At 33.5% G+C, this 14529-nt stretch overlaps 1 protein-coding gene across 1 annotated transcript; it reads left to right on the top strand.

Annotated features, from left to right (window-relative positions):
- The first annotated feature begins 2360 nt into the window (after positions 1-2360).
- On the top strand, positions 2361-2816 carry LOC108487894 (uncharacterized). The gene has a single exon (XM_017792233.1). It carries the CDS (start codon positions 2361-2363, stop codon positions 2814-2816), a length of 456 nt encoding a protein of 151 aa, XP_017647722.1.
- The last annotated feature ends 11713 nt before the right edge of the window (positions 2817-14529 follow it).

Raw genomic sequence — 14529 nt, 5'->3', positions numbered from 1 at the left:
ATGCTTATTATTTAAACATGTATATCACCAATCAATCATCACATATCTTATGATTTTACTTAAGCATAATCTCCATTTCATCATTTTAAAGCACAACATGTTAGCCGATTTCCCTTTAGCATCTAAGGCACACGCATGCTCATTTGTTTGGCTCAACTTCACATATCTTCCATTTTTCATCAAAAGAACATGAAACAACAACCATTTCCTTCATGACCAAATGCTCACAACACAACCAAAAATCAAAATATACTTCAAGAGTTAAGGTAGAATCAAGAAGAACTCATGAACATCAAGATAGAAGCAAACTACCATGAACTTACCTTCAATTTTCTTCCCCAAGTGACCGAGCATTCAAGAGCTTTCTCCTCTCCTTTCTCTTCTCTAACTTTCAGCTATGATGAACAAAGATGGACAAAACTTTGTTCTTTTCACCCCTTTTTCTTTTAATAAAACTTCATATTTCATCCATTTAATTCTTTAATACAAAAGACATGAAATTCTTATCATGAAACATTTACCTAACCCATTATCATGAAACATTTACCTAACCCATTATCATGGAACATTTACCTAACCTATTATCATTTAACATTTACCTAACCTATTATCAATTTGTACCATAAATTATGGATATCAAGTGTACATTTTGTCTACAACAACATGATGGCTGGCCACTTCATGTAAAATGGGAGGTTTGTCATGCAAATCCTCCTATTTTGCACTCCTATTTATTTGGCCACTTCAATTTAGCCTATAGCATTTTCAAACATTTTCACATAGGTCCTATTTCATAATTTCACTCCCTTTTTCTTATGGAACAAAAATTAACTAAAATTGTCGGGTTCTATCTTAAGTTTGGGCTTTCTAGAGGCCCACTAACATAATTAAACCTATGCCAACATTTACAAGATTCCCGAAAATTGGGGCGTTACATTCCTCCTATCTTTTCGTGCTTTCCATGAATATTCTCTCCAATCTTCTTGATGCTGCAACTACTTATGGACTTTTTAAATTCCATCCCATGTTCCATACGATAAGATTAACTCATTTGTATTTTACAGATGATTTGTTATCTAAGGGTAACTTGGATTCTGTTTTGGGAATTTGGAGTGTGTTGCACAAATTCTTGAGTTCTCTAGTTTGAAGCTTAACCCAATAAAAAGTTATTCTTTTCTACAGGTGCCCTTAATGAGGAATTGAAAAGAATTCAAGTTGAGATAGGAATTACTTTTGGAAAGTTACCCGTTAGATATCTTGGGGTCCCTCTTGTTACCAGAAGATTTACTTTTCGAGATTGTGCTCTATTGATTGGAAAGATTACTACAAGATTACAACGCTGGGCAGCAAAATATTTATCCTATGTAGGGAAAGCACAACTTATCCATTCTGTGATCTTTAACTTGTAAAATTATTGGTGTTGACGACTTATTTTTCCAAAAGTTGTTCTTCAAGGGATTAACCAACTTTGCTCCAAAATTTTTTGGAAAGGATGCGGTGAACCAGTGAAAAGTGCTAGAGGTGGAAATATATTTGTTTCCATAAATCTAATGGAAGACTAAAAGTTTGAAATATTTAACTCTTGGAATCAAGATTGTTTGATTATGTTGAAAATTGGCCAACCATGCAGCAGTGCAAATAATAAACTATGAGCTGCATGCAGGAAAGACATGCAAGCTGTGAACCATGAATTGAGATCTATGAACTGTAAATAGTAAGTTGGCCATGCGAAGTGCCAGTAAATGAAAAATTGTGAGCTGTTTCAAACAACTCACACTTATGGCAAATAGGCAAGATACAAGTAGTCTTGCTGACATCAATGTTGCAAGCTGTGATGTGAACTGTCCAAATGCGAATTACTTGGCACACAGTCATATGGAGAACTTCCTTCTTGAATGTTATTATGAGAACCATCATGTGACCAAGTGAACCGTCACGCAAACAGCTTATATGCGAGAAGGCTGTCGGATTGAAGACATGCTGACTGTATCTGCAGGGCATAAAAATATTTTGGTACACGCTACCAGTGATGAGTGTGTATATTTTTTTAGTGTGTTTTAGATAAACCAATCTTATTTGGTAAGATTGATGCGTTTAGGTGCTGATTAAATTGATTAATCTGCTTATACTTGTGTACAAGTTACATTTTTCAAGTTTCAAAAGCTGATTAGTGATAGTAATTGTGTTTGGTAAGTTGATTGACTATAAAAACATGTAATGCATTGTTATCTATAATGAAAATTTGTTTTTCATTCAAGTACTCTTAAGTTCAATGTTCTTCCTTTGCTCAAAAACTCTAACAATTGGTATATAGAGCCATTGATATTTGAGGATCATTTTTCCTTGTTATTTCTATAAAAATGTCTTCAGCTAGTTTTTCACCTCATCCACTACTTGTTTTCAATGGTGAAAACTACCACATTTGGGTAGTAAAGATGAAGACCTACCTTCAAGCTTTTGACTTGTGGGAGATAGTGAATGCTGATATTGAGCCACCACCATTGAGGGCTAATCCTACCATAGCACAAATCAGGCAACATAGTGATAATCGTGCTAAGAAGTACAATATCATGTCGTGCCTGCAAAGTGGTGTTTCAGATGTGAAATTGACCAGGATCATGACCTATGAGACTCTAAAAGAAACTTGGGATAAGCTAAAAGATGAGTTTCAATGCTTAGAAAAAACTAGACAACAACAACTTATTAATCTCAGGAGAGATCTTGAGAATTTGAAGATAAGGGAGGTTGAAACAGTGAAGCATTTTACAAATAGAAGCATGGCAATGGTTAATAGCATTAGACTTCTTGAAGACTAGTTCAGTGATAGTAGGGTGGTTGAGAAGGTCATAATCATATTTCCAAAGAGGTATGAGTAAAAAAATTCCTCTCTTGAAGATTCGAGGGACCTATCTCTCTACCAGAGTTGATCGATGCTCTGTATGCTCAAGAGCAAAGAAGAGCAAGCAGACAAGAGGGGCACACAGAGGGAGCGTTTCATGCTAGAAACAGAGAAGGCTCGAGCTCCTCAAGCACTGTAGGAAAGAAAACTTGGACAGACAAAAAAGAGAAGAGTTGAAGAGATGGTGGTAAGGAGAAAAATCCATCATGCTATTATTACAAGAAGATAAATCACCTAGAGAGGTATTGCTGGTTTAGGCTAGATATTCAATGTAGAAGCTGTAAACAATTTAGTCATGTTGGAACATTTTCAAAATATATAGTGTTCTAATAGTTGCAAATGAAAAGTTATAAGTTACCAAAAGTTATGTCACTTAATTAATAATAAAGGGTCATAATTATTCAAGTAGATATCTATTGAATAATTATGTTTATGGCTAAAGATATGACTATCCATTTGGGTAGTTATATCCCTATGAAGAGACAGAAGACCTCCTATAAATTGGAGTGAAATTTTATTTGCAAGACACACAAGAAAAACACATCAAAATTTTCTTTCTATTCTCCCATCATCTTTTATATTCTTAGATTATTTTATAAAGAATTATTGTAGAAATTCTTTATAGAAATTGATATCTTTGCTATACTCCGCTTAGTGCTTAGTGGATTATTTCCGTTAGTGCAAAATGTAAACTGTCAGCAGGCTTTTTTGTATCATCGAGGTTAATTTGCCAGTAACTCTTTTACACACTATAATATAGGTGGGGGAAAATAGAACCTTAAAGAAAGTGACTTTGATATATACCTTGAAGTCTTCGTTAACTTCTCATAAGTTTATTTTTATCCCCAAGCACCAACAAGTCATGGAGAAAGTTTGCAAAAACAAAGGGTAGATGCAATGGTATAACAATATTCAAGTTTAGATTGCTGATGAAAGTCAAGCTCAAGAAGAGCATTTGTTCACTACTTCTTGTTTTGTTTCAAGCAACAAAGTCAACAAGAGTTGGTTGATTGACAGTGACTATACAAACCACATGAGTTCAAATGAAAGCATCTTCAAGCAGACTGACGGAAGCTACATTTTAAAAGTGAGAATTGGAAATGACCAGTTTATTGAGACTAAGAGAAAAAGTGATGTGCTAATCAATACTCCAACAAGTACTAAAGTAATTTCAAATGTGCTTTTAGTTCCTGAAATAGATCATAATCTCCTTAACATTGGTTAATTTCTTGAGAATAAATACTCTATTAATTTTAAAAATAGTGGTTACACTATATTTGATTCATTGGGACAGGAAGTTATGATACTGTAAATGAATGATAGAAGGTTTATGCTGGATTGGAACTTTGTGGCCTTGAAAGCCTATACAAGTTCAGTGGATGAATCACATATTTGGCACAAAAGACTTGGACATGTGAACTATAAGTCCTTTAGTCATGTGTGTAAGTCAGACTTGGTTAAGAATATGACTAAAGTGCATGACGAGTTGAAAATGAAGGCTTTTATGACCTTCTTGTTAAAGGCATTAGGTTTATTGTTAAAGCTTATCACAGATGTGACTTAGAGTATTGGAGCTTGTAATTTTTAAAGTAGATGTTGACCAAGCCTATTAGAAAGATTAGGTTCGGATGCTTGAGAGAGATGATTGGAGTCAGCAGCATGGAGGCCAGGGAGGAGTGTTGAAAATAGGCCAACCATGCAACAGTGTGAACAATAAACTATGAACTGCATGCAAGAAAGACATGTAAGCTACGAATAATGAATTGAGATTTGCAAATTGTAAACAGCAAGTTGGCTTCGTGAGAGCTGACCGCATGAAGTGTCAGCAAATGAAAAGCTACGAGCTATCTCAAATAGCTCGCACTTATGATGAACATGCAAGATACAACCAGTCCTGCGGACAACAATGCTGCAAGTTGTCATGTGAACTGTCAAAATGCTAATCACTTGGTGGATAGTCATATGGTGAATTGCCTTGTGGACTGTTATTATGTAAACCATCATGTGAACATGTGAGCCGTCATGTGAATAGGCTATATGCGAGAAGGCTGGCAGATTGAAAGCATGCAGACTGTATCTGCAGATAGCATGAAAATGTTTTGGTACACGCTACCAGTGATAAGTGCGTGTTTATTTTTTTAGTATGTTTTGGATAAAACCAATCTCATTTGGTAAGATTTTTTATGTGTTTAGGTGCTGATTAGATTGATTAGTTAGCTAATACTTGTGTACAAGTTATGTTTTTCAAGTTTCAAAGGCTGATTAGTGGTAGTAGTTATGTTTAATAAGTTGATTGACTATAAAAACATGTAATGCTTTGTTATCTGTAATGAAAATTTATTTTTCATTCAAGTGCTCTTAAGTTCTCTATTCTTCCTTTACTCAAAAACTCCAATAGATTCAGCATATTAAGGTCATTCTAATCAAGCAGGGATCACTATGGATAGCGGGCTTTACGCTTAGTCATTGAGGATTGCTCTTTTTGGCAAGTATAGATTAGAGTAGGTTGCAGCTGGACATGAAGGAAAATTTTGAAGATGAGAAGTGTTGCTATTATAGTATTGAGACATCTAATTGATATTGACTTTCTGTTTCACAAAATTGGCAAGAAGTTAGTAAAAAGGAGAAGGTGCATTGGGATAGGCTTGTTTAGCACAAACTTCATATACCAAGACACTCTGTTATTTCTTGGATGGTTATATTGAACATATAACAAGACACTTTTTTATGATATGAATATTGATGGGAATTGTTCTCTTTGTGGGAGGGTGCAAGAAAGCAAGGATCAACTCTTCTTTATTATTTCAAGGAAAATATGGGAAGAAATTTTGAGGTTGTGTTAATTTCATGGAAGAATAATGCGATGGCATTTAGAGCTCCATTGGGCTGTTGCTAGGTTGAAAGGAAAGTCCCTTCTTACCATCATTTTGAAGCTTGCTTGGAATTCACACATTCATATTATTTGGAAAGAAAGAAGAGAATTTTTCCAACGGTTGTAGTCTACAAAAAAGGATATTGTACAAAATATTAAAGCTATAGTGAAAGTTAGTTTACTAGGGAAAAGTATAAATAGAATAAAAGGGGTAAATGACAGACTTTGTATGTATTGGGATATTATAGATTGACTTCTTGTATGTAGTTGAATATCTTAGTTTTCCTTTGTAGCAGATCACTGTTTTCTTTGGGTAAATATACAAACACATTTAGTGAATAAAAATCCAGTTGCTAAGTTGCTTTTCAGACACTATCTAAAGATTAAAATATGTTGTAAATTATAATTTTACTTTTAGAAATTTAGAACTCTAACTCCCCTAGGGATATCCAGGCAGCCGCTACCTCTGTTACGGCTGCTTTAGTTGCTGCAAACGATGCTTTATTTGGGAATGAAGATAATGACGGACAGGGTAAATATATCAGTCGGGTAGTGCCCGAGAAACCCACGATAGCTTATGAATTTGTCGACGAGGATATGATCTTTGATGTGTCTAATGTTCTTGCCAATATGGTTGAAGGGATGCTTCCCAGTCCTCACTGGGACATTGACATTGCTGCTGATCATGTTCCCGTTTATAACACCGGAGGTTATTGTTGGTTTAGCAAAGAACTAATTGAAGTATAGAACTAAAGATGAAATGAAGGGATAATATAATTGATTAACAAAGCAGCCCTTATATACAAGTCCCAAGTAACAACCTCAACAATAAATAAATTCAAATTGCTACTAACAAGCTAACAACTCCTCTTCCTACTAACAAGCTAACAAATCCCCCTAAGACTTAGTCTTATTATTTTGAAAATAGCTGCAGCCTTGAGATACTAACATTCTCCTCCTAACTCAAGTGCTGCAGACACCAAATTTATTCTTAAGAAACTCAAAATGACTAGCATGAAAAATGTAGTAAAATATTCGTCATCTGATCTCTGAAAACCAGTGTCTTCAATATTCGCCTTCTATAAATTCCTTGTCAACTAGTGTAGCTTCAAGAGTTGCCTCTAATTGTTTCCTAGCATGCAATGCCATCTAAATCAAAATTCCATAATTCAAAATCATCACAAGTTGCTCTAGAAAAGTCATGAGAGTGGCCAGAGTGCTTTCCCTTCTTCCAAGATCTTGGGTTGTCACTATACTTGCGATTAATACTATTTATAGTTTGATTAACCAATCTTCTCACAGCTAATAATTCCTTTTTCAATTTTGTATTTTGCATTGAAAGCTTAATCATCTTACCAACTAAATTCTTAAACTTAGCAACATCTACAGATGTCAATTCTTTCACATATGAAGCTTCTTCAGTCGGCTTTTGATTTTGGAAACATAACCCACTATTCTCTTCTAAAAGTTGCACATTACTCTTGATCTCCTGAGATAGATTCTTTTTCCGTGGCTCCTCAGCATGTTCTTTAGATATTTCATGTGCAAAAGATGATAGTTTATCAAAGAGAGATGTCACCTGCTGCTCCAAGAGATTTACCTTTGCATGCAACTCCTCATTCTCAAAACACTTGATTTGCAGTTGTTCTTGCACAATAGGATTATCTTCCTGACACTTGGATGCCACTTGCTCCTCCTCAAATGGATTCAATGAGAAACTCTTTTTCTGCATCTTGATCTTAAATAATTCATTGCCACTAGAGTCAAGGATCAGACACATTCCCTTTTCGAAAATCACCTTGAATTTCTTCTCTACCAATTGACCCACACTCAACAAGTTTTGATCAATCTTAGGTACAGATAGAACATCTGAAATCAACTTAGTTCCAGCACAGCTCTCTATTGCTACTGTGCCTCTTCCCTTCACTTCTAGGTATTCTCCATTTCCTATCCTGACTTTTGACTTCAATGACCTATCAAGGTCTTTAAACAGCTTCTCATCATAAGTTATGTGATTGGTACAACCACTATCAACTAACCAACTGTCACATAAAATGCTTGATGAGAAGCAAGAGACGACAAACAAATAATCCTCTTTTTCTTCAACTACAACATGTACTTCACCCTGCTATTGATTTCTCGATTCCTTGCAAAACCTCTCAATGTGCCCCATCAAGTTACAAATTCTGCATTTCACATCTGGCCTTCTCCAACACCTAAAATGGGGATGATTATGTTTTCCACAATACTTACATGAAGAATACTTATTATAATTTTCAGTATTATTACCTTTTGCGACAGTTTTTGAACCACTATTACAATCACTCTTCTTCCTATTCCACTTCCATTCCTCTCCTTTTTCGCCTTGCTGCATCTTAGCCTTTAATGCTCCTTCTATACTTCTTTCTATGCTTCCTTCCTGCCTCATTAGCCTCCTCTGCTCTTGTGCTTGTAAAGTACTGATCAAATCCACTACTTTCAATTGAGTCAAGTCCTTAGTGTTCTCAAAAGAGGCAATAGTTGCTTCATATTTCTCAGGCACAGAGACAAGTATCTTCTGCACCAGTCTAGAATCAGAGAGCTCAGTCCCAAGAACTCTTACCTTGTCGGCAATACCTATAAGCTTGTCTGAGTATTCTTTGATTGACTCAGACTCCTTCATTTGCAGCCTCTCGAATTCTCTGATCAAGTTCAACACCTTCATGCTCTTGATCCTCTCATCTCCTTGATGCTCTTGACTCCACTCCACCTCATAGTCTTCCTCGACAGCTTCCCAATAATCACAACCCTCCATGTATGCTTGCATTCTCACGGCCCATGCTTGATAATTCTCTCCATCAAACACAGGTGGGGCTAAGATGGACAGGTTACTCAATCCCGAATCCATTTTCCTTTAGCAAAACCTCACAAGTGTATCTCTCAAATTTTCTCTTAGAACTCTCACAAAACTTTTCTCACAAGTCCCTCTAGAAAAATGGCTTTGATACCACTATTAGTTTAGCAAAGAACTAATTGAAGTATAGAACTATAGATGAAATGAAGGAATAATATAATTGATTAACAAAGCAGCCCTTATATACAAGTCCCAAGTAACAACCTCAATAAGAAATAAATTCAAATTGCTACTAACAAGCTAACAACTCCTCCTCCTACTAACAAGCTAACAAATCCCCCTAAAACTTAGTCTTATTATTTTAAAAATAGCTGCAGCCTTGAGATACTAACAGTTATGAGAAATATAAATATCTATACTAATAGTCTTAAAATAACTATGAAAGCTATCCCTTGTACTCTCTACCATCAAAACCAGTAATTAAAAATGAAAAAAAGCAAAGACCAGTGGACGCCGTTTAGTATATAACAGTGCCAAGCAAGAAATTGCTACCACAGACCTGGGATGGGTGTTTTTGATTGTTTTTTGCTGGATTTTCTGTTTATATGGGGGTTGCTCAACACCCAACATGATGCTAGACAACCAAAAGCGAGCATGGTTACGAGTGCTCTGGTCAAAACCCAGATTCTATTTTTGTCATACGACGTGGGCAAAGATCAGACAAGGGAAGATGATGCTATTGAAGAACCCCATAAGTTGATAAGAAAACACTAAATACTTGCCAAATTACAAATTTAAACTTGCATCACCATAAAATCCACTGATAAAATGGTAACCATGATCCTGTTGCAACTGAAACAGATGAGCCAATTAATTGGACCGAAAATCAACTGAGATTCCGGTTTGAAGAAGTAAAAAATCAATTAACTCTTGAATCGATATAATTCAATTGAACTGGATTAAAAAACTATTTGAACTCATTTCAATTGAATAAATCACATTTTATTTTTCAATACATATTTTTAAATTTTTATAATTTTTAAAATAATTATTTAATTTAAACTAACATGTTGGATTGGTTTGACCAAAAATCATAATGTGAAATCATCTTACTAAAAATGGGTTCAATCTATCATTTGCGAATTTTAATTCCATAATTCTAAAAATATTCTATAATCTCTTCTGTTTTTTCCCCTAAATTCCTGAAATCGCCCTTAATGACAGAAATCAGAAACAAAAGTCTAATAAAAAATTAGTGGTGTAGGATATGGGATTAATTGTTTAATGCCTGTCACTGTTTTACGTTACCATATCATATAAATAGTGCCAACTTAAGCTTTATTGCCATAAGATAAATAGACAAGCTTAAAATTACTGGAAAACAAGAAGATTTAAACAACGCCAAAATATTAAAGACTGAAACAAAAACAACATATCAATAGACATACGGACAGACATCTTGAACAGTTCGTTCGTCAGCCACCAGAATGGCTGGAATTTGCATCGATGATATCACCGTCTTTCATCCCCAAATCATGGGGAGTTTTGGTAGATGCTATACGTAAACCATCTACATGGAACTTCGTATATTCGAAAACAGCACCAGTCCACTCGCAGTAATCAAGCATCAGAAAACGCAGTGGCGTGTTTTGGCCCATCCAATAGTTAAGCGTATTGACTTCCGTCTGCCCTTGCACTTTCACAACAATTCACTCGAGATAGACTTATCAATGTCGATTGAGTTGCTGCTGTCACTCTTTCCTTTCCAACCATCTTAACAGTTCTAAGTATTTCTTTTGACAATGATAGACTCAACTAATCAAAACACTTTTTATAGAATTTTCAACAAAAAGAAAAGTATATGTGCATGCATTTCTATTGATTTGCACTTATCTGTTATAATATCTATGCATGGTTTATTAGCTTAATTAATTCTCTAGATAACTATGCCAGTTCCATGTAATTTCCCAGGTCTTTTCTTTCATCGCAATTAATAGTAATTTTAAAAAATTCTCTCCTATATATATTATCTTTTAAATATTGCATAAATTATATGCTAGTTATTTAAAATGATTTTGTTCCTATTTTAGTCACTTTAAATTTTTGTCTATTTAATCACTTTAATTAAATTAATAGTATTGATTACTGCCGTTAAAAATCTTATTAACTCACTAACAGATTGTTGAGATAATAATATTTTAACTTTTAATTAAAGTTAGGACCTCTCAACCACTATTCCAAAACATTTTTTTTCATTCATTTTCATTGCTTGTTTTGTAATCTCTAGAAAATTTTGTTAATTGGTATCATATCAAACTTTTGAAAAACAATTAAAATTCAACACGTTTTCCCAATTTCATTAATACTGATGAAGACAGTTGTTTTCATTTAAGTTTATAACTTTTTGTCACCTTTTCCAGTTTTTTGGATTCCGAAAAATAAAGCTAGCAAACAAGTAGGTTTAGATTGAGTTTATTTAGGATTTGGCTTTTTTCGAGTTTGGATCTATTACGGGCTCAAGCTTTTTTAGGCTTAGACCCTTTTAGACTTGAATTTTTTCGAGCTCAAATCGAATCGGGCTGGCTTTAACGAATCCAAATAATTTTAAATTTTGTAAGTTATAAATATTTTAATTTTGAATGTAATAATTCATTTTACTTTTATACAATGACAACACAATTCAAACTTATCTTATAAAAACGTAAAATATATATTTAATACAGTTCTTTTGTATAAAATAATTGAAGTGCTTATTGTATGTAAAATTTATTATTCCATTATATTAAATGAATTAACAAAATATTTTTATCTTTCATTATTATATTATATTGACAATTTACAATTGAATAACTTTTATCTTTCAAATTAAATTTGTAAACATAATATTCATATTCTAAAATATTTATTTCAAAACCCAAATATATTATAGTAAACCCAAATCCAAATGATATTCTAATTAATGTTATTACCAAAACTCAAAATGAACTAGCCCAAATCTAAAGTCCAAAATACAAAGAAAATTAAATCCAATATTCAAATACAATTTGAAAAAGTTCTCAATTCAAAATCTAATTTAATAAAAATATATTCTTTTAAGATATTTAATTACTGTGGGTGCAACTAGGGGTTGGCGGGGCATCGACCCCCTAAAATTTTGATGTAATTCTTTAAAAATTATAAAGATCTAGTCTATTAAAATAGTGAAATTGCATTTTACTATCATAACAGTTAAAATTTAATTTCGCCCCTGTTTAATTATTTATAATATTTTATGTATTGCTAGTTATAATTACACATACTAAATTATACATAACTATTGATGTTATATATATTTTATTATAATACATAATATAATAATAGTTATATATATTAATCCTTATAAATATATTATTTCATTATATAATACTATATCACATACCATAGTAGTAGAGAAGTACATAATATAAAAGTTAGCTCTCCAACAATATTATATAATGTTATATATGATTAGTGTATAATATATTAAAATTAATAGTTTATATGTATGCATCAATGATTAAACATTATAATATCATGTAATAATATATACTTTATTATAATCTATAATATAATACTAGTTATATATAATAGTAGTACATTATATACTAATTATTATATATTATTGTTTATTATTATATTGTTTGAAATACGCTCTATGTCCCTATACTTTTCGTACGTTTGAAAGTTAGCCTTCCCATACACGCCCGGATATTGTTAAGTCCTAAGTTGCATGGGAGACTTGCGTATTGAATTGAGAAGTTTCCTAATCAAGCGGACCTTTTTTTTGAAAGTAAGAGCAAAAGGCGAGCTGGTTGATAGAAGGATGTCAACCTTAGTTCGGTTACTTTCAAATTAGGAAGTTCTTAGTGGAGACATGATGATTAAGGATATTTCAGGTGGCTGTTGAATTAGTGTTGGTGAAGGAAGTACAAGAGGACTATATATATATGCGAGACGTTATTCTCTGAGATTATTTTCGTTCATTTTCTATTCTTTCTTCATCTTTTTCTCTAATTTGTTCTGCAAGAAAAAAGGGTCAAGGAGCGTCATGCATGGAGGGATGAGATTGAAGTTTGAGTTTTAGAAACTAGAAATTTTGTAATCCAGTAAGCTTTCCAACCTCTTTATATAACGGATTTAAGAAAAGGGAAGGAAGTTAAGGATTTCAGGTAAACCATTGATTCTATTCGATATTGGGTAAGTTTATGGATGACCATTTAAATGGTCTCTGCATGCAAATAAATTATAGTTTTTATGATGATACATTGTCTTCGTTGGAGTTCTGAATTGATTGATTGTTTTGATGAATAAGAAGACTCAAGTAGCAAAGGAAAAGGCTTAGTAGATGGTTTGGCGTTAACTATCAAGTGAGATTTAGAACTCAGGTTTTAAATGAATGATTTCTGTTTCAGAATCGTGTGCAAAGTTTGTGTGATTTAGTGATCTACCAATGGCCGAGTGTTGGAGTATCGTGTTGCATGTTGTACGTGTTAAGTTCTACAAATGATGAATCACTCTAAGGTTTAATGTTGATGTGTCGTGATGCATGCTATGTAATGATATGCAATTGCATGGCTGGGTGTAAGTTGACTATGTTGAGTAGATGAAATGATTAACATGAAATATGTCGTGCATTAAGCAGTAGTATTGCTTCCGTGCTGGTGTGTGAAATGCATGCATGTCATTTATATATGTGGCTTTGCAGAGGCTTGGATGGACGGCATGGAGATTGCATATGCATTTTATTTATAATTGTGGCTTTTGCGGAGGTTCAAGCGGATTATATGAGGAATAGAGTTTAATGATTGAATTGTTCGGAGAAAGGTGCACACCGGTAAATAAAAGCCCTCAACGGATAGTATAAGACTCTAGGAGTCTAAGGCTTTAAGCCGTATATGTGAAATGAAAGTTCATGGCCATAGCATTATTGCAAATGTGAAAGTCTATAAGGACTGTCTTTTATATGGAAGTCCGTTAGGATTTTATTGTATGTGGCAGTCTGTCAAAACTATCTTATAAGTGGAAATCCGTCAGTCAAACCTATTTTACAAATAAGATTCTACAATGAAGGGATCCATTTGTATGGGTCCACCAAAAAGGTGTTTTGTTATTAGGAGTAGACCATTATGCATGTGCGAATGAATAATATAAGACGAACGCAAATTATGACGGTCCTCCAAATATGTTCTTAACAATCATGGGATTCAATCCTGTGAATTTTAGCAGAAATGTTTGAGTAATTGGATCCGCTCTTAATAAGTCGACTAAGAATGAGTCCGCGTACTCGTAGTATATTTCTATGTGTGAATCGCAATGTACGGGCCAAATGTGTTGGACACCCTCACACCTGCCAGATTTCTTTTATGTGATCGATATAAGAGTATTCTCTTATTGGTGAATTGCTTATTATTTTTCAAGTATTGGGATGATTACGGTATGATTCTATCATTTGCTGCTATACTTGAAGTTGAGTTTTTTCTACAGCATCTTTTTGGGAAATTGGGTACTGACTACTAAGGTAACTGGTCTGTCATTAGTGAAGAATTCAAGCAACTTTTGAAGGAGTATGAGAATCAAAGTCATCTTTTCTCGATCATCTATCTCAGTTGGTAATAATGATCAAAGTCGTTGAAAACAAGTACTTGGAGATTCTAGTGTAAGTTTAATATTTTTATTGAAATTACTTTTTAATTTTAAATTTAATTTATGTATTTGTTACGGTAAGTTGATATGTTGATTATATTCTATTGTTATAGAATTTTACAAATTATGGTATTGGATCTATTCGAGATAGAACTAAATTTGATATATATTTCGCTGCAAAAAGAGAAAATTTTAAACGCAACTCCAAGTTTTGGATTGGTGTAAACAAAATCGAATCCAATATCTCATCTTTTCAATAATGGC

This window comes from Gossypium arboreum, chromosome 10, assembly GCF_025698485.1.
Source record: "Gossypium arboreum isolate Shixiya-1 chromosome 10, ASM2569848v2, whole genome shotgun sequence".
Lineage (NCBI taxonomy): Eukaryota > Viridiplantae > Streptophyta > Magnoliopsida > Malvales > Malvaceae > Gossypium > Gossypium arboreum.
Note: the sequence above shows the minus strand (reverse complement) of the source record. Positions and strands in the feature narration are given on the sequence as shown.

Excerpts from the sequence above, each read along its gene's own strand:
- LOC108487894 (XM_017792233.1), top strand. The coding sequence starts at position 2,361 with ATGTCTTCAGCTAGTTTTTCACCTCATCCACTACTTGTTTTCAATGGT.